Below are 27639 nucleotides of genomic sequence, written 5' to 3'. Positions count from 1 at the left end.
TGTAATTTATTTTGCAGAAAAGTATAAACATTTCCTTTTATTTTGGATCAATTAACATAGATTTTAAAATACTTTAAAGTCTTTGGTGAAAACTGTAAGGTGTTATCTTTAAAAATTGGATTTCTCTATCAAGTATGACATTTTCACATAAGCTACATATGTGTGCAACTTTTTAAATTCAAGCATCATTTGCTTGTACTTCAGTATGAGAATTATTTTGTATAGAATCTTTGTGATGTAGAATGTTCATATCTTTTTGATACAAATATTAAATACATATTTTTTCCTGATAGCAATGACAGAATAGTCAAATCATCCTTGACAAATCTGGGTATATATATGAAAATATCAGGAGGGAGAGATAACCAGTATTTCCCATAATTTCTTAAGTGGAGGTTTAAAAAGGGCAGCTTTATTGCCAGTGAAAGCTGGAGCTTAAATGTGTGGTTGCGATGGTATTTCTAATATTTCACCCCTGAAGGAAGCTCTCCTGCCCATCATGTACAAAGCTGAACCATCTAGCTTTCCCATCAAGGACAGCCTTCTCCAAGCAAGCTTACCACCTGGCAGGTAGTAGTTGAAAATGCACTCTGTTCATGCACCAGTCCCCTGGAGTGGCTCCTATCATCTCCCAAAGTTGCTTGGGAGATGGGAGGTGGGGTGGTAGAGGAGACACCAGGTCTTTGTTGAATCTATGGTTGTGTGATGTTTACATAATGTTAAATGTCTGTCTGGGAACAAACTAGGAAAGATAACTCAGTTTTTCCCTGCTGTCTGTAAAGTTTTGAGCCTTTGCTGACTAACTGTATTCTATCTTAATGAGTGTTTTCAGCTGTGAATTGGTGCTTCCAGTCCACTAAATGGTGCTCTGGGGGCAACACACCCTTCAAACCCTTCTGCATTTGCTATGTATAATGTTCACTTTGAAGTGAATTTGTGTTTTTAACAAAATTGCATGTTGTTATTTTTGTTTAACAACTTTAGATACACTTCAATTAGGACCATAGCTATTAAAGTCTATTTCCCTGAGATAGCATGTGCAAGAGTGAGAAAATAGAACTCCCACAAATTTAGCCAGAAGTAACAGGTCAAAACAGTTTTATTGGAAAAGGGTCATGAGTCTTTAATAGAAACAGCTAGACTATCACTTTATTAAAGAACCTTGGAACTTAAAGAATGCTGTGAAAGGCATTCTACTCCAAACTACTACATAGTGCAAGCTACGAGTATAATTGATCTACCTTAAAGGGAATTTTTATTTTTTATTTATTATTATTTATTATTTATTATTACTATTTATTATTTATTATTTTTATTATTATTATTAATTTATTTTTTAAAAGGTACCCTGAAGTTTTGACAACATGGCTATTTGAAAATATGCATTTGAAAGTGAGACCACAGAACACTGAGCTTTAGAATGAGAGTTAAGAATTTTATCCTATATCCGTAAAGTGATACTTTTACATACTATTGTGAACTACCTATAGTAGTTCGGCTGAATATGCTGAATTCTTTTTTTTCAAACTCAGCAATTAAACTTGTTTTCTTTTTCTGTCTTTAATTGGTAGTAGGTTTATACTAATCTATGCACTTTGGTCAAGTGTATATATGGGACGGCAATTATTATCTGAGGACATAATGGTACAAAGAAGAGTGAACACAAATGCAAAAATTTGAAAAAAGTTGAGGAGCAGGGAGTCCTTTATATTCACCTTCTAAATTCTTTTGTGCCTGGTCTTCAAATTTAATATCATAAGCAGACCATCCATGGACTTAGTCTCTAAAGACCCCAAGCCTGGAGTGAACCAGACCTCCATCATGGCTTTGGAAGACAAACAGTGACAAAATGGGCAAGAAGCAGGGTGTCTAAAAGCCACATGAGTCACTTAGGAGATACTCAAGAGATGACCGTGTGAAGGACAGTTCAGACATAGGAAGAAAGGAGATGCGTGGCGCCAGCTGTATCTGGATCTGAGACAATACTGGTTATTTGTTCCACAGGCTGGCTCTGCGATGATTCCAAAGGCAGAACCAATCTTAAAGTGACTACCTGAGAACTTGGTAGGGATGTGCCCTCTGTTCACTGTCAGGCCTCATCTCAAAGCACTTCTCCCAATTCATGATGTTCTGAGTTCATTGTCTTCTTCCTATTGTTGGGATTCTCCAAGCTCTTTATTGTTTCAGGGTCTCTGTACTCGCAGTTCCCTCAGCTCTTCACATGGTAGCTGCCAGGTTGTCCATCTGAGGTACATGTTATCTCCTCAGAGAAGCCTTTCCTTTTCTCCCACCGAAAGGTACCCTCCAAGTCACCCTAGCATTGTATTCTACTGTGCTTTCTTGAGTTATCAGTATCTGAACTCTTACTTTCTGTTGGTTGTCTCCTAATCCTGCCCCCTCCATTCCTGCCCCCCCCCCCGCCCCGGGTAGAATATAAACTCCATGAGAATAGCACCTTACCTGTTTTACTCACACTGTGTCTACAGTACCTAGAACGGCTATCGGATTGGATGCACAATAGATTTTGAGTAATATTTGTTGAATTAGTTAACAAATGAGGAATAAGAATATAGGGGAAAAGTCGGCTCCTGACAGATGAGCACAGAGTTGGCATTCTCTAAATGTGAGTTTGGATCAATAGTCATGTAGATATGAGAAGTATATTCTGGAAAATCTCAAGTAAAAAAATTATCGAGCTGCATGATCATTCTCTTCATTTTCCAAATTCAGCTGAAAATCTGGTTAAACTCTGTGTGTTTAAAATGCCTGTTTTTATTATTATGCGACATTTGGCTCAGATTAAAAGCATGGAACACTGGTCTTTATTTTTAATTCATTGATCCAGTTCAAGTCATAACCTGTTCAGCAACAAGGTCCGTTCTTTATTCCACGATTCAGAAACCTTGTGACATTTGGATGATAGGGTTTATATTCATTAAATGATACTAAAAACACAAGTTGAAAAATTTAAGGTAGTGTTAGCTGACAGAAGTATCTAACCAAGCCTTTGTAAATTTGCGATGTTCAAAGCATTTGAAAAAAAAATGTAGTCGCTGAGACCTCAGAGAGAGATCCCAAATATATATTAATGATAGATGTTTTTCAATTTAAAAAATTTGCCATTGCGGGGGGAAAAAGGGCTCCTCCGAGGTTCAGAAAATCAACATATATATCAGTTCTACGCCTTTACCTCTAATGCTATGTAAGAGTAAGTACAGTGATTGTACATTGATCTTTTGAATCCGTTTCTTACTATTAGTTCCTCGCTTTCTTTCTCACTCACTTTAAAATAAATCCAGACTAGCGAATGAGACGGTGATTGCATTTGCAGGAGAGTTCACCAGGAGGGACACTGTATATTCCTTCATTCATGGCGAATCTCCAGATTGCCATTTTGATATTGTTTTCTTTGTCACTGGAACAAATTTATGTAGCTTTACCTTATTTATTCCAGACTAATTCCCAAGAATTGTGGCATTGAAAATAATCTGTGAATACAGAGGAATGCTATGCTATTTTAACCATCTAAATATACTGCATATGAGTTTGGCTTCGAGTTGAGCAAACACAATTAAATAGGATGGCAGGAACAGCAGAAGGGGTGGTGGCAGCAGATTTCTGGCTATCACTTTGGGGCCTTTCCAGGTGGATAATAACCATACATCTGAGAGGAAACAGAGATTAGAAAACATGTTTTAGAAGAGCTGTTGATTTGTGGAGTTGATTGTTTGCTTTTAATAATAATAATTATTAAAGTACCTTTCTGCTATATCAGATGATAATGTGTGTGCCCTGTGGTGTGCAGAGAGTAGAAAATATCATCTGTGGCCTTTAACTGCACACACTGCACTCGGCAATGTCCGTCCTCGGGCAGTGCAGCCATTAGCACAATGTTTATGGTTGCTCACAGCAGTAAATTCCTGATGCAGCAGCAGGCTGCCTGGTGATGGAGAGATGGGTTTAAAAAAGGGGGAAGCTGATTTTAGAAATAACACACCTCTGAGCCATTACATACATTACATATGTCGTGGCATTCAAATCTGGGTATTTTTCATGTTCTCGCTCTCTCTATAAAAAACCCTTTTCTTTCCACCTCCCCCAAAGGGAAGGCCTCAGACTCAGTGACTCTCTACCCATCACCAGTATGTTCTCAAGTAGGAGCAGGCTTCCCGCCCATCCTTAACTCCCAAAGCAGCACATCTAAAGTGTATTTAGGATGTAAGAATTTAACACTGTGACCCTCAAGATTTTCAGGAGTTAGGGCCTCTGTACATGGACCAAACAAACTGGTACCTGTGTATTGTTTTCTGTTTGGTAACTTCTATATACCGTCTTTTGTAGCGTGTAAAGTACTTTGCCACATCTCCTCTGACCCTCACCACAACTACGTAATAAGAGACAGGTACCAGTGAGATTGCAAAACACTGAATCACGCTCCTAAGGTCACAGGTAATAAATGGCATCTGGAACTCAAAACAAAGTCTTCTGAGACTGTATCTGGTGCTTTATTGACTACATCGTATTCCTGATCAAGTTTCTTTTTTCCAGCTTCATTGAGATACGCTTGATACATAACATTGTAGAAGTTGAAGGTGTACCAGGTGTTGATTTGATACACTTATGTATTGTGAAACGATTACCACCATAGTGGTAATGAACCCCTCCATCAATCACATAATTGCCATATCCTTTTTGTGGAAGGAACATTTAAGATCTACTTGCTAAGCAACTTCCAAGTGTATAATATGGTCACAACTATAATCTCTATGCCATTCTTTAGATCTTCATCTTATAACTGGAAGTTTGTACCCTTTGGTCATTTTTTTTTTTAATTAGCTATGTATTCACTGTAAATCTGATGATAATGAAGACAGCAAATCTGGAGGTCAATTGCCACCTGGCTGGCATAACTTAAGTGAGTTGCATACACGTATTTAACTGTAAATCCTTACAATAACCTTATAAATAACCTTATCAGGTTATGTATTATTATAGTTTTCTTGACAAGGAAACTAAGGCCCATAGGCACAGAGGTCTAAGTGATGGTGCCTGGATTCCTGTTCATGTCCACGTTCTTGACCACTTTTCTCTGAAGTCAAGGGACAGGATAATCCAAAAAAGTGAAGGCCAGGTTAAAGACTATGGCTAGAGGCTGAGGAAGAGAATATACATCACACATATAAAAGACATTCATGGGGAACCTGGGTTGATTCAGTTGGTTAAGCATCCAACTATTGGATTTCAGCTCAGGTCATTATCTCAGGGTCGTGGGATCAAGCCCTGTGTCAGGCTTCCTGCTGAGTGTGGAGGCTGCTTGAGATTCTCTCTCTCTCTCTCTCTCTCTCTCTCTCTCTCTCTCTCTCTCTCTCTGTGTGTGTGTGTGTGTGTGTGTGTGTGTGTGTGTGTGTGTGTATCTTTCTGCTCCTCTCCCCAAAAGAAAGAAAGAAAGACATTCCCAAGGAAGCTTGAGGGCTCAGTTTACTCTATTCCTAATTCCTAATTTTCATAAAAGTTAGGTACCATACATTCTCTTTGAAGACGGTGTGGCCCAGATATCCTTGAGGTGGAGAGGAGCCAGGCTTACCCTTTCTTCAGAGTCAGTGTGTCAGTTTAAATCCTGCAAGTAGATGCCAGATAGGATTAGAGATGCAGGAAGTTTTCTGGGAGAGCTACATATGAGGGGTACAGAGGAGGAGGATGGGTAGGCAAATAAACCTTCAGACCAAGTTGCTGATCTGTTAGCTGTGAAAGGAGAGAGGGGAGGAGGGTGGGGTAGAAAGAAGAGTCACGGGTAGAGGGTAGTTGTAAGGTTTCAACAAGGCCGATGTGACTCCACAAGCTAAGGTCCACACACTAGAAGAGTGTCTCATGTCCTGCAGGCGTGGGCTGGCATTAGTACCTCCATTGTGCTCAGACACTGGCTAAAGTCCACATGGAAGCATGCCCTGAGCACAGGGGAGATGTTGAGCAATGACATCGAGGGCCACTCATCCCCATGATGACTGTAGGGATGTAAGTGGTGCATTTCTCCATTGCTACCATAGTGGGGTGCAAACAGTGGTTCTCTCCTACGTGAGAGAGTGTATGTGTATGTGTTGTATAAATTAATAGGAATGTGATTTAAATGAAGGTCTGCATTAATTCAGTGAAGCAGAAAACAGGCTACCTAAATAAATAGGTTAAATGCTATTGACAGAAACGCAGAATTGGCAACATTTTGATGAAAGGAAGGTATAATAATTTTCTCAAAAGCAGCCATGGGAGAATTTTTCACTTGTCAAGTTGAACCAAAATTCACTTTGTAATGAATTTGTGCCTACCTAATTATGCATTCACATACTGGCACTTTGGGGTTCTTGCAATATATCAAAAGCTATTAAAAACTTGCTTGTATGAAGTACATTCTTTTTTTCAATAACTCTTCTTTAAGTCTTTCCCCTGTCAAATTCTTTTCAGAACCCAAACCCTCTGTGATGTTTTTCTGCAAAAAGTTTCAACATGGGTGCATCCACGAGTAGTTGTCATAGACCCATTGACTCATTTTGGTTGAAGATGAAAAGGCCATTGACTGCTTTTTAGGCTTACTGGTCACCATAGAATGTCTCTGTTTATGTTGCTACATCAGTGTAAAGACAGGAAATTATCTCTGAAGATATTTTCATTATGACATAATTTTGAGAGAGATTTAAATGTTTGCTAAATATAATGAAATAGTATAACAAATGTGAACAATAATGTTCACTTTCTTAACATTTGTGATACTATTATTTCAGTACTTTTCTGTTGTGTTGTGTGTGAAACTAGTTAGGATGTCCATAGTGCTTTCTTATGTTGTCAATGAGACTCTCACCTTTATGTACCCTGAGGGGCAGCCTTAAATCTGATTTTTTCCCCGAAAATAGGAGCTCTGGTGAAAAAAAATTTTAAATGAAGATGTTTTTGTATCCAGAATATGTGTATTAATATAACTGTGAAATTTGTTTTGTAATCAACTATAAGCAAATGGTACAGGAAGATATGAAAGAGAAAGTTCCCCACCCCAGCTCCTCCGTCACAGAAATCCCACTCACTTGTAACCATTTGAGCCATTTCTTTTTTTATTTATTTGAGTTGACACATCTAAGGGATATGCTACACCAGTAATTGTTAAACCTTTATCAACTTAATATGATTGATTCCTTGCAATGAAAGATATAGAATTTGAACTACCATCTCCTGTCCCCTCCTCTTCAAGCTCTAATAAAATTTCATTTTAGCTCTTCCATTGGCCACTTTGATGTCATATGGTACAACCTCCATTTTTAAATTGATTTGTATTGTTTATATTATGTAATTTTATTTTACATAAAATAAAATTCACGAGTGGTGTATATAGTTCTGAGTTGAAACATGCATGAAATTGTTCAACAATCATGACTAGCAAAATCACTTAGGGGCACCTGGGTGGCTTAATCAGTTAAGCAACCGACTTTGGCTCAGATCATGATCTCATAGTCGGTGAGCCTGCTTTGGATTCTATATCTCCCTCTCTCTCTGCCCCTCCCCTGCTTGCACTCTATCTCTCTCAAAAATAAATAAACATTAATTTAAAGAAAATCATTTAAAAAGGTTCTCTTGCACTGACCCTCTGTAGTCAATTTCTTCCCTGTCTCAATCCCTGGCAATCACTGATCTGTTCTCTGTGTGGTTTTCTTCTTTCAGGAAGGTATAGTAATAGAATTATATACTATGTTGCTTTTTCAATCTGTCTCCTTTTACTCAGCGTGATGCATTTGAAATTCTTCCAATTGTTCTTCTTACTGTAGAATAGTAGTAGTCCATTGTATGAATGTTCTATTGTTGATCCATTTACCTGTTAAGGGACATTTGAATTGTTCACAGTATTGGTGATTGTGGGTAGTCTCTATAACCATTTGTGTGCAGGTTTTTACATGAACATAGGCTTTTATTTCATGTGGATAATACCTAGAAGTGGGAATGCTGGATTGTCTAGTACATTTATGTTTAACTTTATAAAGAAATTGTATCTGCCTATATTTTACACTGCCTATGAGAAATTTGATGCCAAAAGGACTCTTTCCCCCCTTTTTGTCTCCCTGGATGCTTTTTTTTTTTAAGTCATACCCCCCACCTCCCTTTCACCTCTTGTCATTCTGAAATGACATCGTGTCTATCTTTGTGTGAGTCCTTGATTTCTCTTGGCATTGAGTAGGTCCCTTCAGTATTGTGATTTTCTTCAGATTTTTCCCCCCTGTTATTGATTATTCCCTCCACCCCCATCCCCAGTTACATCTATATCCCTTTCTGGGATTCCTTTTAAGACAGTTGTTCTGATTTATTCTTTCCTCAGATACTCCTAAAGGCCTCCTAGCCTTGGTCCTCCCATTCTCAAACACTCTATATCCTTTCCTAACCTCTTTTCAGCAATGAACTCCTTCACTTCTGTGGCTTTGAGGGGTTATCCTGGTTTCAAAATCAAATGCCTTCAGGCCTGGCCAAATAATATAAATATGTGAAGGCAAGACATAATACAATGGGATGGAGGTGAGTGCATACCTAGGTAAAAACATCCAAATTTTATTTTATTTTTAAAATTTTATGTTAGCTAAAAAGTGCAAAGCCCAGAATGGATTAGGCCCAGCAATGTGAACCTGTAAATCTATGCCATGGAGTCATCTGTAGCTCCGGTTGTAAAATTGTTCAATGAGATTCTAGGTCACATACACTTATATTTTCACTGCAATAATATTTTAATGTAATAACTCTCATCTCATATAGAAATCCTCACATCATAATTACCTTCATCTGAAACTGCCTCCTCTTTAGAGTTGTGTGATTTCCACTCGTGGCACTAACATTTTTCCAGCCCCAGCCTAGAAATCTTGAATGACTTTACGAAGTTTCCATCTCCCTTCATCTGTATTCTGTTAGACACAGTGCTTTCCCTCTGAAAATTTCTCACACCGTTACTTTCTGTCCCCCAGCACTGCCACTCTTGAAATCCAGTGCCCCGTCCACTGGTGGCTAGATCCCCTGCTTACTCTCTCCTTGACTTCCAGTCCTTTGATCTCTGCTGGATTAATGTGTTTTTCTCTTTAAGTTTTTCTATTATTATAAAAACCAATTGAAAATAGCATTCACATTTTTGGAACACAGAAATAATATGTTTATAATTTAATGCCACCACCTTGATTCAGCTCTTCTTTTCTCCTAGTGACCTTTATATGTACATAACAAAGACATCCTTTTGCACCTCACAAGGGGGGATCTATACTTATCATTGTGGGTTCTACATTTTCACCAAACTTTTTTTTTTGCCATTCATCAATGCAAAGACATAATTTTTATTTTGAATAACTTAGCATCATGCCAAATTACCACAGCACAATTTAGCTAGCCATTCCAGATTCTTGGTTTGGTTTGTTTTTCCATGTTACACTGCCATGTATATATATACATGAGTTACTGATGCTGATAGAATAAAGGTGGTAAAAAAAAAAAAGGACACAGGCAAACTTGTATTACAAATTACCAAATATTCAAAGAGATAAAAGCTAGAATGAAATATACAGAAATATATTCCACTGCAAAGTTTACGGTGGCTCCACATTGCCTACGCACCAAAACCAAACTCCTTAGCCCCAATTTTAAAGCCTCCTTCATCTGGTCTTTCCATTCACAAATCCCTTTTTTATAACAGACCCACAATTCCTTTTGCCCACTCTGGAGTATGGCAACCTGTGGTTCAAATCTCTCTCTACCACTTGATTTTAATTTCCTTTTTCTTGACTGCATGCAGCACCTTTCTTATTGAATGGGCAGTTCAGAGCAATTAATCCCAGCAACTTTTTAGCACAAAGCCTGGAGCACAGGTTATGCTCTATAAAAGTTATAATTATTTTTAGCTATTATTTCGTCCTCTTCTTTGCACAGGCCAGGGTAAGGTGTAAGGATAAACATATGGCCAGGGATAAATAGTAAGGCACAACCCAAGCATCTTGATAATTGCGAAATGAGAGAAGGGAGGACTGAGGAAAAAAGCAGAAATGGGAAAAGAGATGTCTAGAGAACTTTTTATTAGGTGTTGGCTGTGTGATGCATGGTCTGGGTTCAAGGCAGAATAGAAGCTCAGGAAGCTGATTTGTGAGTCTAAGGCAGAACAGGTGTGACCAGAAAGGGCCAATATTTAACAACTAATCAATGAACACACAAAATATGTGTACCAGATCTTGTTTTCAGCTGTGGATTTTGAGTTATTCAGAAATCAGGATCTAGAGATGGGGTCCAAGTTGAGGGCTCCGGCATCCATGGCAAAACTTGGTCTGGACATCTGTTCTCAGAGACAGAGACCCTTCACCATTGCCTGACCAGGACTCAACTTCACCTCAGGTAATTGGTAGACTGGAGGCTCCGGAGGAGAAGACTGATAGAGCTGGAATATGAGAATGACTGTTGCGAACTTGAGCATTTCCTGGTATCTGTGTCAGTGATGCCTACTCCTTTGCCTGGGTTTGTCTCCTTTGCTCCCTTGGCTCATCTTCCAAGTCTGTCCTGACCTGCTCGGGTCCACCATCAAGCCCGTCTCCAGACACAGAGATCTCAAAAATGCCCCATTTTCCAAATTCTCAGGGCATTTATGAACAGTTATACATGTTAATGTTCAGCATGTGCTACTCTCTAATGTTCACCAGTTTTTGGTTGTCACCTCAGATAGGTAGCCAGCACCAGGGAAGCAAGCCACTAGGGCTCTCTTCTCCCTTGACACTTACACCATAAAGCACAATGTTCAGGCATGCCGCTGTGCTGTTCCTTCTTTTTGGCTGCTGGTCTCAATTTACTGTTCTGGAATGACTTTCATTTGCTTTTAGGCCTTTCTGAGGTAGGGAGAGGATCACCAACAGAAAGAGGCTTTGTTAATTCATTTATTTAAAACCTTTATGAAACTATTTTAAATTACATGTATGCTCAGGAGAAGTGAAATAATATGGGCACTGTGGAAAGTAAAAGTCACTAATCTCTTGCTCTGCCTCACCATGTACCTTATAATTCCACCCACCTGAGGTAACAAATCTGTCCTTGTCTCTCATTTAAATCTTAAAATACCCTTCGAGCATTCAGTCATCATTCTGAATAGAATTTTGGAAGAAAAAATATCAGGATGAATGTTGTGACTCAGAAAAATAGAAGGCAAAAAGGGAATATTTTAGTTTTCTGTAAAATGAAATGTTTTAAAGCTACAAAGAATAGCTTTTAGTGATTGAGTGATTGACCCGGAATGGGAGCTTGTGATTCTCTTCTTGTCAAATAATTGTTAACTCCAAGTTAATCAATTAAAATCTATAAAAAGAGTCCTAAGATGAGAGAATTGGTCTCTCTTTGGAAAGGAGTCAGTAACCTGATTAAGTTTTTGTTGTTTACCTGTGTCACTTGCCCAGTAAGCTCTTTTCATCAGGATTATGTCTTTGCTGCATTTGTGCATCTGACTTAGCCCAAGCCAGTGATGAACATCTACTTGTCCATTTCAATAGTCAGCTCTCTAAAGGACTTAAAGATAGTCAGGACTCTCTGCAAACAGGTAACATTGTATAAAGGACAACCCAGACTCCTGTTACTTTATTATATAGAGAATAATACATTTACCAGCATATGAAAGCCAGGTATTATGTAACGCACAGAATACACCGTGTTGATTATAAGAATACTTCTATCCCATTATTCAGTCCAGCAAGACTTTGAGTAAATAGATGGATCTGTGACTGTTTGTTCATTCATCCATCCATCAAACATTCTAGGCACGGCAGATAAAGAAATGAGCCAGACACAGCCCCTGCTGTCAAGGAATTCAGAATCCAGTGGAGAAGACAGACTGAAAAATCAGTGACTATAGCTATCCTAGAGGTTCATGCAAGTTACCATAGACATACAGTGGAAGATTGCAGACCTGACGTGAATGCCGGACCAGTCGGGAAATATGCCCAGCACGTGGTGACACTTAAGCTGAACATGAGTCAGCCAGGTAGCCAACATGAGAGGCAATCTAGACAAAGGGTTTGAGGTAGATGGTAACACACCATGAGAGAGAGAGTATGCTGCTTCCAGGTTATTTTGCTAGAGTAATGGTCTCTTCACTGCATTTTCCATTGGCAAATCTGCTCTGTCCACAACATACAGCCGCAATGAATGGGGGGCTGCTTAGGACAAAGTCAGATGTTGAACTGAGTGAGGGGTGGTATGGGGAGAAGGGGGCAACTGTCCTATTTAGGCTTATACGTGGAGAATATTAACAGCTACAGATTCTTCCTTTTGAATCCTTGGCCTCATCTGACCCTGAAGGTTTCCAGGCATGTGTAAGCAATTGCAGAGCCTGTGTAATTCATAGATCAAATGGCCTTGTAGTCTGTCACTAAAATTCTATTTGCTTTATATTTATACGGTTTGGATGAGATGTACCTTTGTGAGGGGCACTCTTGGTACATGATTGATGGCTCTTCAAACAAGATGTGCTAGTTTAATACTGGCCTTGGTCAAGTGGAAGAGGGGCACCTGATTTGTCTTGCTCTTAATCTCTCAGTGTACTTGCAACTTGTACTGAGGCTGCACGTTCTGTTCTTCGGTGCTTCAGTTTTTCCGTGGATGGTAGAATTTCAGTGGTGGAAACGCCCAAGACAGGTAGTGACGCTTCCAAGTCAGCACGTTCATGTTTGTTGCTGTGAACTGGCTGGTCTGACATGGCTTCAACTGTATTTCTAGATCCCAGAGGGTTTCTGGGGAAGAAATTAAGTGGAATTGTTTCTCGATTAATTGCTGATTTTTCTCATTTAGCAAATCATCTAACAAATTTTAGGATTGAAATTTGATTTCAGCAAAAGTACGTGCACGTCAGCTATAGATGTTTGTTCATAACAACTCTGTGAATGTGGATTATATGTGTGATTTTAATGCATTCGTTGGAAATAATGTTATTTTTCACAAAGTAAAAACATTCGTAATTTTGCTACAAGGGAGAATATTTGCTTCCTCTCACACATTTTATTTAATAATTTTACTTCTTTAAAAGCAAAACAGCACACAATTTGAAAATGAAATTTCCCCAAAGTGTTCAGTTTGCTAATATGTTTTTCATTTTCTTCATTATGCTATAGTGGAATGTTGCCATACTTTGAAATGTGCAACTTATCTCCCTGGAGGCAGCAGATGGTGTGACTAGTGTGTCTTTTGGTACAGGATTTATCATGAGAGATGGCATCTAGCACTGGGTTAGAGGGGGGCCCTGTCCTCAAAGAGCATTGACTCCCGCCCGATTACCTCATTACAACATTTATGTTAATTATTATTTTTAAATATGAAAAACCTACAAAAATGGAAAGGTTTTGGCACTTTTTAAAAGCTTCCTTTTTCTTAGTCTGTATAAGAAAATGCTTTATGTAAGAACTATTTGAGTTATTTCAATTGTATTTGCAAGTGTTTTGTCATTGCCCCGCTGCTAGAGGACCAGCTGATCCCTTGGGAAGGACATGATTTTATTGGTATTTCCACTTTATTTGTGATCTGGTCTGTAGCTTTGAAAGTCTGACAATTTCATTTCCTATAAGGAATATTGACTCACACTAACCAAGCTCACAAGAGTCTTTTGCAAAATCCAGAGCTCCATTTTGGTTACGTACAGTGAAAAATACAGCTTCAAGCAGATCTGGCAATCCCCTCCCTCTAGGTGAATTGACATCAGAACCTAGGTCACAACAAAGCAGTTTGTTTGGGGAGTAGAAGTAGGCCATCCCTCCATGAAGCTGTGCCTGCCATTAGGACTTAGTCACATGTTGTGAGTCATGGTGTCCTTCCGGAACTGTGCTAACAGTTTTTTATTCTTTCTGGACATTTTTAGTCTCCTGCTGATTACTCTGTTACATCATCTCTTTAAAAAGAACAGTGTAGAGGAAGAAAGACTTCCCCTCTACCCTCCTTGGTTTGACTGTTGGGTCTATGAAATAAACTGACAACAGGCAGGTTAATGGTAGAAAAGATATACAAATTTATTAATTTTTAACATATGCCATGGGGGTGTTATGGAAGAAAATGTGAATACCTAAAAAATGGTGAGATTTGAGACCTTATATGCCACCTTAATAGGGGAAGGGGAGAGGGAATTTAGGCCACTTAGGAAAGAAGAGTGGGCCCTTAGAAGAATAGATAGTAGGGGTGATAGTTGGTGACAAAGTTTGTCTAGGGATACTGTCAACTTCTGGTCTCTTCTGTGACAAAAATCAATCTTCCCTCATTGATGAAACTCCCCTGGAGGGGACAACTGAATTTCTTTTGGAGGAAGTGTTTTAGGCAGATAAGAGTTGTTCAGGGAAAGCCCCTCCCTGCATCTGCTGTTTTTCCAGTGTCTTCAGGTCAAAGTAGTCTGTATACTAAAGAGTCATATTTTGGGGTGGTGACTCCTGAAGTCCTGTAACAGCTAATACGCACTTAACTCCCAAAGAGGAAATAGCTTTATCCTGAGTGCAAACTCCAGGAGAGTATTTTGTTTGTTTGTTTGTTTGTTTTTTCCCTCTTGTGCTGTAATCAGTTAGCAATGTCTGCCACAGATAGGAGAGGAGAATGATATAGTTTCAGTAATGTAAGTTTGGTCGCCTTGGCTTAAATCCCACCTTTAGTATATAGAATCAAATAAGTACTCTGATTAACATTTAAGAACAACATTCTGTGCTCTTGGAGATCATTTGAGAAAATCCTTTTAAAGCTAGAAGAAGTCTTAATTTTCTCCTTTTATAGATCAGAATGCATTTGTCTTGAGGGACTTAATGACTTCCTAGGGCTGGCTGAACAATGACTCAATCCCAAAGTTTCTGACGAATGGTCTAAGCATATTTTCTTACAAACTGTAATAGGTCTAAGAATCCTAAAGATTGATGATTTCATTTTCCAATTTAATTTGAGAAATATCTTTTCCATTTTAGGATTAAATTTTTTATCCTTTTAGGTCAACAATATAAACATGAGGATTACTACATAAAACAGTAGTACTTAATCTTGGGTACACATTAGAATTATTTGGGAAGTGTTAAAACACATACACACACACACACACACACACACACATACACACACACACACACACACACTGTGCAGGCCTCCAGCTGACAAATTAAATAAGAATCTCTGGGGCGGGGAACAGTTACTGATACTTTAAAAAAGTTTTCCACACGATACCACTTTGCAGCCAGGATTGAAATAGTTGATACAACAATTTGAAAATTTTTTGAAGTGATCAAACACTTTGAAATGGTTAAAAAGTCATTGTTGGCATTAAATTGGTGAAGGAATCAGTATGTTTATTAGCCAAAATCAATCCTTCCATATACAAATCACAGAGTTAGAAATTCAGATAAGTAGAGTACTAAGTATTTTTCATTCCATAATTCCAAATACAGGCATCAAATAGGAAACAGGAAAAACAGTGATAGCTGTGATCATAATGATGAATTATTCTCAGATTATTCCACGGTAAAATAAAGGAAAATATTTCTTTTCACATTTTGGGTAAAATGCATAGTAATAGTATTCACTCTTTAGTTTAAATTTCAATTTCAGATGAATGGAAACGTGGCGGTAGGGGATCTGAATAAATGCTCTAGGAAATCATGCAGGTGTGCCCTTCCAAACGAGAGGACTATTCACTGATAATGTGTACAGTGATATAAAAATTTTGTGTATATCATGCATCAGAGATTAGTAATTGCTAGAACAGAGGCTTTTGGTCCTTCACTGCTCATTTATTGTAGTGCTACTGAGAGTGTTGTGATTCCATCTGCCATTTAATGATAGCTAAACCATGCACAGTGTATGTAGCTACTAGAAGAGAATGCTGGTCCAAAATCTAAAACAACAACAGGTAGTTACCTTTAAAATGAATTTTAGTATTTATTTAAGTATTCCTGATGTTTTGAGCCTTCAGAGTGCCTCAAAAGATGAAGCTCTGGTATTAAACCGTGAAGGGAATAAGTTTCCTAGCTTAACATATTTCCTTACTGCTTTCTTCCCTACTTTGCCCTATAGTACATTGTGTATACAGTAGACCTCAGGTTATCTGCTCTTTGAGTTCTGTCATTTTTCTCTCTCACTCGCCCCTGCTCTCTCTCTCTCTCTCCACAACTCCTTCCTCTTCCCCCCTTCCCCCTTTCTTCTCTGGCTCACACTTTGTTTTTTTGTTAGTTTTTTAACATTTATTTTTGAGAGAAAGAGACAGAGCATGAAGGGGAGAGGGACCGAGAGAGAGGGAGACACAGAATTGGAAGCAGGCTCCAAGTTCTGAGCCATCAGCACAGAGCCTGATGCGGGGCTCGAACCCACGAACAGTGAGATCGTGACCTGAGCTGAAGTCGGATACGCAACCAACTGAGCTACCCAGGTGCCCCTCATACTTTGTTTTAAGATAGGGAAAGGCTTTAAATGGCTTTTCAGTCTCCAGAGCAAGACTGGAGAGAAAGCAATTGCAGTGCTGTCTTGCACTCAAGAAAAAGTTGGAAGAATATTACACACACTTAAAGTGGACCAACTAATGTTGAAGAACTTGAAACAAGACTTTAAACAATTAGATTAATCATTTATAGATAATCAGAGTTAAATGGCTGGCTGGTCATGAACTAGAACCTTCCCCGGTCTGATGAAAATACATATTGTATAGCCTCAGAGCTGCCATTGTAGAAAGCCCTCTTATAGCCCAGAGAATTCAGAGTTATCACTCTAAAAGTTGACACTGAAACATGTCACTGAGGACAGCTTTTTTTGTGTTACTCTTTGGATTGGCAGGTTATGACAAAACTACATTCATGTTACTTGAATACATCTTTTGTCTAGTTTTACATGCTTTTTGACTTGTCTAGAAAATGACATATTGCGGTTTTCATTAGCTTTAACCAGGTGTGATTTTCTTATGGAAGATACCCCAGCAGGACTGCAGTTTAAGGCGAATAAACCAGTGAAGCTCAGAAAGGCCATAGCCCTCCTTCAGATGGTAGCAATGAGCTGAGAGACTCATTAATCAACTATAGAGTCACAGGTGTGATGGCTTGCCTACAAACTGCCAACAGACTGTAAAAGTCACATCAGACAGGCTAAATTGTCAAACTAGACCCATCCACAAACATTTTAACAGAGCAAAATTCCAACTCTTTTGTCTTTAACATGTGATTTTGAACTGGTAAATTTCCTCCAAACCTTCTATAAGCTTATTTTATATAATAAAATTCAAATTTATTGAAAAAAATCAGATTTGGCATTTTTTCTTTGCTAAAAATTTGTATCAGTGTCTTTATTTCTTATTTTTCTTAATGCTTCTTTCCTCTCCTTTATCTTAAAAGCCTATTCTTACACTACATGAAAGGACGCAGAATGGAATCTGCCTGTGTCAAAGCTTTATCAGTAGTGAAAATCCACTTTGTTGCATGTGCATATGCTTGAGCTATGCCTCTCCGAAGGGTTTCATTCATGAGGAGATGTCTGTAGATGTTTTTTAATGGAAGGACTATGGAGAGTAGTTTTGTTAACTAGAAGAAATTCTCTACGCCAAGTTAACAGCTCAAATTTTTGCTTTTTTTGATCTCCAAGGAATCATAATTTTTACTTTGTTTTAGTTTATTTCTTAAAAATTGGCACATCACAAAAGAAGTCAAGTTAAACTTTAAGTTTGATGTGTGATTTTGTCAAGAGTTTTACAACAACATGACAGTAATTTTAAAAATGAATATATAGTTTATATTTTGGGAGGATTTCAGTGAACTCCAGTAAAATATATGTGATGGCCTTAAGTCTGATGTTCCTAGATCTATTTTGTAACTCCTTCGGTAACTTGTATTTTTTATTTTTTGTACAAATGGAACTTACCCGTAACTCGGAGATTCATATTTCCTTTTTTCTTCAGTGCAATTTCACTCTATCGACTGGAAAGTGTTGTATTGTACATTGGTGCTCATTGAGCAGAGGAAATAGAATTAAGTGTGGTGTCAATAGAAGTTGTGTGGGTTCTCTAGAAACTTGCCCCTCAAAGCTTGTCCCATGAACAGCAGCATTAAAAATACAGAACCTTGGGTCCTACCCAAGACTCACTGAATGAAACTGTGCATTCTTATAAGATACTAAAGTGATTCATATGCTTAATGAAAGCTGGAGAAGCATTAGGCTAAGGGAAATTAGGTAGTTCTTTGCTCTTACCAGTTTTTACCTGTCATTTAAATATCATCCTATTAAATACTATTATAAATGAGAGTTCTCATATAAAAAACATAACCAAACTCTATTTAATTTTCTGGATGTTATAAGCAGTATTAAATACAATGAATGTTAACTTGAAAATAGAACTAAAACACCCCAATAATATTGTTCAAGGTGGCATTTGATCTTTTAAATATAGCTAAGTGAACATTAAATATACAAAGGCCAATGATACTCTGCCAAAACATCTATGTACTAAGTCTGGATATCTTATTCTAGTGTAGGAAAAAGCAGCATTTACAAAAAAGTGTGAGACATATCTTTGTGTATAAAAAACTTATCAACTGTATTTTCATTCACTGTAAGGCAATTCAATTATGAAGTTCTAAAGTTCTTTCATGGCCTTGTTTTATCTTTTTTTTAATGTTTTAAAATTTAAAACGGCGGAAATATTCTTTAAAATAGCAGAATTCTTACAGTGTCCCTTATGAAGTTTTTTACCCGAATTAAATGCTTTCCTCCATCACCAATTCTGATTAAACAAAGGCTGAATGAAGTATTTTATTTTTCACCTTTTGAATTGTTTCTTTGTCCTTTGGAAAAATATGAACATTTACACTACATAGACTGGAATGTCAAGAAGGAGATAGAAGTCACAATTTATACTTAGGGAGTCATACTCTAATTCACATTCCTTGTCAATCTCTGTTCTGCCCAAATAGTAGTGGATTATATATAAAACATTGCTAATAAAATACTATGTTTACTATTCTGTGTTGACCTTAAGTTGATACTAAAGAGTTACTTTTTAAATTTTATTAAAAATTTTTTTTAATGTTTATTTTTGACAGAGAGAGAGAGAGACAGAGCATGAGCGGGGGAGGGGCAGAGAGAGAGTGAGACACAGAATCTGAAGCAGGCTCCAGGCTCTGAGCTGTCAGCACAGAGCCCGACGTGGGGTTCAAAGTCACAGACTGCGAGATCATAACCTGAGCCGAAGTCGGACACTCAACCAACTGAGCCATCCAGGCGCCCCTTGAATTTTATTTTTTTAGGGCTTTTTTTTTTTTTTTTTTTTTTTTTTTTTAGGGAGAGAGCAAGCATGAGTGGGGGAGGGGCAGAGAGAGGAAAAGAGAGAATCCCAAGCAGGCTCTGACAAGGGGCTCCATCTCACAAGTTGTGAGATCATGACCTGACCTGAAACCAAGAGTTGGACACTAAATCAACTGAGCCACCCAGGCACCTTGATACTAAAGAGCTACTTTAAAGGAGTTTGGCAGGGGAGCAAGGAGTGAATTTTTACAACTAGAAATTAAGAAGTTAATTTGTGTTACTACCAGTTTGTAGTTAATTTCATAGTTTCCACAATGAAATTGAACAAACTTTTATATTTCTACAATTTGTATATACCCAAGATTCTTTTGGTAATTCTTGGTTAAAGAGACACCAAGCTGATTTATTCTAGGGGTAAATATTTTCACAGAGGAAGCCCTCAGTAACCACTTATTTTAACTTGAAAATATTTGAAGGATTGATAGGAATGTAACAGAATGAAAGAATGAGAATTAATGGAAGTACTAAAAATTGTGTCTCACCTGCAATCCTTATTTAATTGAATCAGTGTGGAGAATAGGAAATGATATTATGTGATATTGTGTGATATTCTGTGTAGTATATAATAATACAATGATAAAGATTAAATTTTCAATTAAAAGATATATGTGCTTGAAATTTCCATTTACATTTAGTATTCTATGCTCATGTTAGCCTCAAAATATTTGTTTTGAGTATCATCTTGAATTTTCCCCATTTTCTCACCCCATTTTGCTTTCTGTGTATGTCACTTCATAACTTTTTGCAACTGTTCTCTTGCTGGCAAATACTAGAAGAGCTGTCACATCAGAGTGTCATCATAGGTGGGATATATAACTGACTTAACTTCATTTTAATGGAAATATGTATAAAAAGATTATGGTCACTGGGATCATTGAAAAGTATGTCTTGAAGTAAGCCTCATGATTATTTTTTTTATCTACATTTTTAGTGGCTAATATTTTTCCATTTTTATTTTAACTTAGAAATTATATATCCCCCTTCAATAATATAGAAATGTTCCCTTGTCATAATAAAAACTCAGAACTGCATTTAAATTCATCCACACTCCTACCAGTAAAGTGTTAATGAAATTAATAGTGAAAAAATATAATGATTTCTACTGGGATAATTACATGGATAATTTAACAGTAGATTTGGATGAAACTAGAAGCATTTGTACGATATACAGTTAAACCTCCATGAATGGTAGGGAGAAAATCAAAGACTGTCACACGGTCATTTAAATACAAAAGGATTCTTTAAAAATGTTAAGTAGTAGCAATTCTTAAACGGTAAATTTTCACGTTTATTATTCTAATATATCACTTTTTAAAAATATGTGGCTAATTGTTGTTTCGTGACGTGACTGTCCACTTTTTAAAATACAACCCTCACAGCAAAGTTAAAAATTCAGTCTGCATGTTTTTTAATTTTGTCAATTAAAAGGACAGAGTGAACTACAACTTGTCTCAAACAACTTGGGGCAGTTTTCAACTTTAAGTGTGCTCTTTGGAGCTGGTTTCCACACAAAAAGACTCTTGACAATCCCATTATAGCGGATTTAAAATGTGAAGAAATTCTTCTCAAGGGAAGAAAATAGAGCCTCGAAATATTTAAAGCACTTGTTCCTTGATTGGCAACCTGCTGTATATTTTCATATAAACTTTTAATCCTCAAAAAACTTTCTATAAAACGCTTGTCAGGTTCTTAATTATAAACATATGAAAATAGATTCAATGAAAGTAACAATTTGCTGAATGTCACAGTGTGTATATGAGCAAGCTAGGATTTGAAGCCAAGGCTGGTGGCTAGCTCAGGAGCCCACATCCTCTTCACCTCCTACTGCTGGTGAAATGCAAGTTGTAAAGACATAGAATGTGAATATTTTGTGTCTGTGAACATGCATGTCATATATGTGTTATTTTTAAATATTTTATTCTGAAAGTGTAGCAAACAGAAAAGGACATAAAACTTAAATGCGAGGCTCTGTAAGTCACCGTAAAGCAAACATTCACTTAAGCACCACTGATAACCAGCACCCAGGAATATAACATTGCCAGTACCCTTGAAGTATCTCCCATGCTCCCTGCCAGACACTACCCTCTCCCTTCTCCCCTAAGATGAACTATTCTCTTGACTTCTAACACTATAATCCAGGTTTATGTTTCTTATAACTGTGGTAAAATATACATAACATAAAATTTACCATTTTAGCCTTATTAATTAATTAATTTATTTATTTATTTATTTTAATGTTGATTTATTATTTTGAGACAGAAAGAGAGCAGGGGAGGGACAGAGATAGATGGAGAGAGAGAATCCCAAGCAAGCTCTGTGCTGTTAGCATCGAGCCCCACACAGGCTCAAAATCATGATCTGACTCAAAAACAAGAGTAGAAGGGTTAACTGACTCAACTACCCAGGCACCCCTAGCCACTTTTAAATGTACAGATAAGTAGCATTAAGTATATTCACACTCTTGCACCATCATCAACGCCATCCCCTCAGTTTCCATCTGATCTTGTCTTTAGGTATAAAATGAGTCTCTTGTAGGCAGTGTACAGATGGGTCATATTTTTTTAATCCATTCTATCACCTTACGTTTTTTGATTGGAATGTTGAGTTTACTTACATTCAAAGTAATTATTGATAGATAGGTATTTATTGTCATTTTATTTGTTTTATTGTTGTTTCTGAAGATTTTCTCTCACCCATTCTTGTTTTTTTCTCTTTCATGGTTTTCTTATTTTCTTTAGAAATATACAGTAACACCTTGGTTTGCAAGCACAGTTTCATTCTGGAAGCATGCTTGTGATCCAAAGCATTTGTATATCAAAGCGAATTTCCTCATAAGGAATAATGAAAACTCAGATGATGTGTTCAACAACACAAAAGTATTCATATAAAAGTGATTACAATACTGTAATATAATACAAAATACTAAAGAAAATACAAACTATAAAGAAAAGCAAATGAACCTGCACTCACCTTTGAAAACCTTTGTGGCTGGTGTGAGGGAGACAAGAGAGAGGAGGGTTACTGTGTAGGATGACTTTCACTATCACTAATGGAATCATTGCTATCTATTGGCTCAATGGCATCTTTTTCTTTTCATGCAACTTTAACAAGGAACTTATCCAATGGCCTAGAATGAAGCAAAGCATCCCTAAGCTTACTCTTGTATGGAAAAGCAAAGGACTGTCCACGGGCACTCTGAAGTGACAAACAAGACACTAGTGCCAGTTGTGGGTACCTTCCAACGTTCTGAAAAATCACTGATTTCTGTCAAACACCATGGCCTGAGACTGAGCATCTGAGCATGGGAGATGATCACCCACAGTCCTGCAGTGAGAGAGAGAGCAAGCAAGACAGAGAGAGAGAGAGAGAGAGAGAGAACCATTGGCTCAGTTGTGATCGTGTGACTTTAGGCATCATGTACTACTCCTATAGCAAGACATCTCTCTTTTATCAAGTTAAAACTTATTAGAAATGTTTGCTCATCTTGTGGAACAGTCACAGAGCGAGTTACTTGCAATCCAAGGTTTTACTCTATTTGGATTTCTTTCTCTTTATTCTTTGCATATTTATCAGTGCATTTTGGTATGTGGTTACCATTAGGCTTGTATATAACCTCTTCTACATGTATAGCAGTCTCTATTAAGTTGATGGTCATTCAAGTTTGAACCCATTCTTTTCTCCTCTCCTCCCCATGTTTTAGGTATATATTATTACATTTAATGCCTTTTATTTTGTGAGTTCCTAGATTGATTTTTTATAGAAATATTCATTTTTACGGTTTTTGTGTTTCCTACCTTTATACTGTCGCTTTTGGTCTCTCCCTTTCACTCAAAGAATCCCCTTTAAAGTTTCCTTTAGGGTTGGTTTAGTGATCATGAACTCCGTTAGTTTTTGTTTGGGAAATTCTTTATCTTTCCTTCTTTCTGAACGAAAGCCTTGCTGGATAGAGTATTCTTGTCTACAGATTTTTCTCATTCAGCACGTTGAATAGATCAGGTCACTGCCTTCTGCCTTGTAAAGTTTTTGTTGAAAAATCTCCTGCTAGCCTTAGGAGTTTTCCCTTGTAAGTTACTGTGGTTTTTTGTCTTGCTGCTTTTGAGATTTTTTTTACTTTATCACTATATTTGCCAGTGTAATTACAACCTGTCTTTGTGTGGGTCTGCTTTTGTTGATTTTGATGGGAGTCCTCTGTGCCTTCTGGATCTGGGCATCTGTTTCCTTCCCCAGATTAGGGAAATTTTCAACTATTATTTGTTCAAATAAACTTTCTACCCCCCTTTCCTCTTTTTCGGGGACTCTTACAATATGAATATTATTATGTTTGATGGAGTCACTGAGTTCCCTCAGTCTATTCTTGTGTTACATAGGTTTTTTTTTTCTTTCTTTTGTTCACCTTGATTCCTTTCCATTACTCTCTCCACTAAGTCATTAATATTTTTCTCTACTTCTTCCAGCCTATTGTTCATTCCATTAAACATGTTTCTCATTTCATTTATTGAGTCCTTTATCTCTGATATGTTATTCCTTATGTCTGTGTTAAGGGTCTCACTCATGTCATCCACTCTTTTCTCAAATCCAGTGGGTATCCTTATGATCATTGCTTTAACTTTTCTATCAGGCTTGTTACTTATATCTGTTTCATGTAGATCTCTGGCCATGGGCTTCTCCTGTTTTTTCATTTCAGATAAATTTTCTGTCTGCTCAATTTGTCAGCCCCTCTTTGTTTTTCTGTGTTAAGAAAGTCAACTATGTCTTCTGCTCTTGAAAGTAGTGACTTTATGAAGCAGAGGTCCTGATGTGCACTGTAGTGTTCCCTATTCACCAGAACCTGGCACTTCAGGAAAGTATCCTTTGTGTGTTTCTTATAGTCTGCTGTTTTGTCTGAGTCACTTTTCCTTTCAATGTAGTTGTCTGCACTGCCTCCTTGCTTGTGGGCTGTACTTGTTCTCCGTGGTGTTAGTGGTGCTTCCTCTGAGGGGGCATGCCCACCAGGGAACTTGGGAGCAGTATGGGCCTATTAGTAAAATTTGTGCTGGGCCACTAGTCCTATGCCAGATCCCCTGAAACACTGTAGCTGCACACTTGGCCAGTGGGGATGGGCACCAGACTGGGCATAGTGCAGGAGAGTGACTAGGTGTGACTGTGCTCTACATGCCACAGTGGCTGGGAACATGTGGCTGCTGGATGCTGTGTGGCAGCTATGTGGTGGGTGTGTGTGCTATGTGCTATGGGTGCTGTGTGCCCCAGCAGCTATGCACATGTACATGCAGTGGCTGGGTGGGGTGCACATGGCTGTAACAAAATTTGCCCTGAGGCCAGTGTCAAGACTAGCAGGCTTGGCGTGGGTGAGTCATCAGGGGAACTTGTGGGCATGGTGCACTGTTAGCAGGTTAGGTAGCAAGTGGCTGTGGCCCTACCTCCTATAAATGGCCCTGTGTTTATATTGTTGGGGGCTGGGAAGGAAAGCAGCACCTGCCAGCTCCCTCATTTTGGAAGAAGCTACCTAATACAGTCTGAAATCAGTGTGACCAGATCTGTCTCCTGTTTGCCTGTGGTGTTCTGTAAACTACTGTTTTTATATTGCCTATCCCCATAGGCCATTGTCTCTTTAAGGGCAATGGCCCAGCTATCCCTGCTCTCCATGCTTGCCCAGTTCTGAGTCGGCTGACTTTTAAAATTCCAGGCTTCAAATCCCACTGGTAATACAAACTCATGGATTTCAGCCCCTCTGGTTTTCAATGCCAAAGGTTATAGCGATGAGTCTTCTCCATGTGAGCTCCCTATTGCAAGGGCCTGTTTGTCTGCCCTCTCCATATGTGCAAGCTGCCTTTCTTCTGTAGGCAGCCTGCCTCTGCCTTTCTGATCCTTCTGGCCTTTCAGATGCAGCTTCTTCTGGGTGTTTAGTTGTGGAATTTGTTCTACCCATCTTGGACTGTTGTTTTATTTACTTGGATGTGGATGATATCTGCTTGTAAATGTTGGACTGGGTGAGCTCACAATCCTCCTACTCTTCCATCTTCCCAACTCCTCTCCTGTGTATTCTTCTTTTGTTGAACACTTGTGTTTCTTCCACTTTGTGGCAATTGTGAAAAATGTTGCCATAAACATGGGTGTACAATTTTCCCTGCTTTTAATCCTTTCAGATAGTTTGCCAGAAGTAGAATCATTGTATCATGGAATATTTTGAGGAACTGGTGCCATATTGTTTTCCACACACACTGCAGCATTTTCCAATGGCAATGCACAAAAGTCCCAGTTCCTCCATATCCTTCACAACACTTGTTATTTTATGTTTTTTAAATAAATTTCCTTTTTAAAAGATTACATACATGAAATAATATTTTCTAATTATTCTAGATTCTTTTCCTTAAGATAACATTTGTGAGATTCATCCATGTAGTTGAGTGTAACTGAAGTTTTCCCTTTTTGTTCTGTATAGTGTATCATTGCGTATGACTGTATCCAATTTTCCATTTCACTGTTGAACATTTGGATTATTTCCAATTTTTAGTTATCGTGAATAATGTGGCTGGAAACGTTCACCTACATAAATCTTGGTGTATGTGTGGAGTATACTGTGTATATGCCTAGAGGTAGAATTGCTGGGTCATAGAGTATGCCTATGTTCAACTTTAGATTATACCAAGCTATTGCCCAAAATTGTGTACCAGTTTACATTCCTGCCAAAAGTATATGAGTTCTCATTTCATCATATTTTCACCAATACAAATGTAATTTTAGCCATTCTGTTAGATGTGAATACTAATGACGGTGAATTTTACATATAAAGCTTTTGGATAGCATCTTTGGTGAAATGCCTTTAAGCTTCATACCTATTTTTATTGTTTTATTTACTGCATTGTTTTAATATGAAAAAATATAAATTTATGTGTGGAGGATTGTATGAATGGATGGGAGATACAAACCCTTTGTTGCAAATATCTTCTTAAATTCCTTGGCTTGCTTTTTTACTTTTCGAATTATTTTTTTTCTAAATAGCAGTTTTTTTTTTTTTTAATTTTTTAAAAGTTTATTCATTTTTGAGAGACAGAGTGTGAGCAGGGGAGGAGCAGAGAGAGGGAGACCCAGAATCCAGAATCTGAAGCAGACTCCAGGCTCTGAGCTGTCAGCACAGAGCCCAATGCGGGGCTCGAACTCACAAGCCGTGAGATCATGCCCTGAGCCGAAGTCGGACGCCCAACCAACTGAGCCACCCAGGTGTCCCAATAGCAGCTAATTTTTATATAGTAAGATTTATTAAACAATTCCCCTTTCTGGATGTTATTTTGCCCTTTTAGAGAAATCTTTTCCCACCCCAAAATCATGAAAATGTTTTAAGATTAGCTTTCAATATACTCTTTAAATGGGAGGTGTTAAGATCTTGATTGAATTTGCATTATGTCTAAAGATGAATTTGAAGGTAATTGTTATCTTTATAATATCAAGGCTTCCAAGCCATGAACATCATATATCCTTCCTTGGGTCTTAGATTTTTCTTAACGTATTTTCATGTTAGATATCTTGTATAGCTATCTTGTTCATCTTGCTTTAGAATTTATTTCCCAGTTTTTGTGACATTTAATGCTTTTGTAAATCTTATATGTAAGTTTTTATTTTCTGTTTATTGGTAAATTGAAAGGTAAAGTTTGTTGATAGGCCTGTAACTTTGTTAAATTTACCTATTCTAATATTGTTGCCAGAAATTTTTGATGTCCTTTTAAAATAATCATATCATTGAGAATAACAACATCTTAATTCCTTCTTTTTTTAATCATTAGAGCTTTTCTTAGCTTTTTCTTACCACCTTCTTTACAGTCTCTAATCATATACTGAATTAAAATTGTCACTGTATGGATTGTTCTGTCATTCCTTGATCCCAAAGGTTGTAACTTACCTGAGACTCCTTCTAAGTTCTATAAATTATGAAACAGGATACATTTTTGAACAAATAATTTTTTACAACTTCAGCTTGTTACCAGTTATATAGTATATATATAGTATGCTATATATACTATATATATATATATATATATATACTATATATAGTATGTTATACTATATATAGTATATATATAGTATGCTGAGATTATATTTTTTCTACAACTATCTTCTGTTTCCATTTATTTTTATTTATTTTTTTTATTTCTCAATGTTCTGACCTGAGCCTCTCCATCACTGATTTCCAAAAACAAAATTTCTTAAAATTTGAACCCCTGAATTTCGACCTTCTCACCTGATATTTTAATACTAACCCCCCTAAATCCATGTATGTTACATTCTTGTTTTCATTCTATAACAACTGCTTTTAAATGT

The 27639-nt window shown here is 37.5% G+C and overlaps 1 protein-coding gene across 2 annotated transcripts in view; it reads left to right on the top strand.

Annotated features, from left to right (window-relative positions):
- The window catches only part of KIAA0825 (KIAA0825 ortholog), a 385582-nt gene that overhangs the window by 192006 nt on the left and 165937 nt on the right, over positions 1–27639 (top strand). Inside the window, exon 21 of one of the 2 annotated variants that reach the window (XM_047877370.1) lies at positions 16914–16992. The exons of the other annotated variant lie outside the window; for it this stretch is intronic. Coding sequence (XP_047733326.1) covers positions 16914–16929 — 16 coding nt within the window. The 3' untranslated portion in view covers positions 16930–16992. Of the gene's footprint in view, positions 1–16913; positions 16993–27639 lie in introns of those variants that run through there. 2 annotated transcript variants of the gene reach the window in all.

This window comes from Prionailurus viverrinus, chromosome A1, assembly GCF_022837055.1.
Source record: "Prionailurus viverrinus isolate Anna chromosome A1, UM_Priviv_1.0, whole genome shotgun sequence".
In the NCBI taxonomy this organism is placed as follows: domain Eukaryota; kingdom Metazoa; phylum Chordata; class Mammalia; order Carnivora; family Felidae; genus Prionailurus; species Prionailurus viverrinus.
This window is presented reverse-complemented; position numbering and strand designations above follow the sequence as displayed.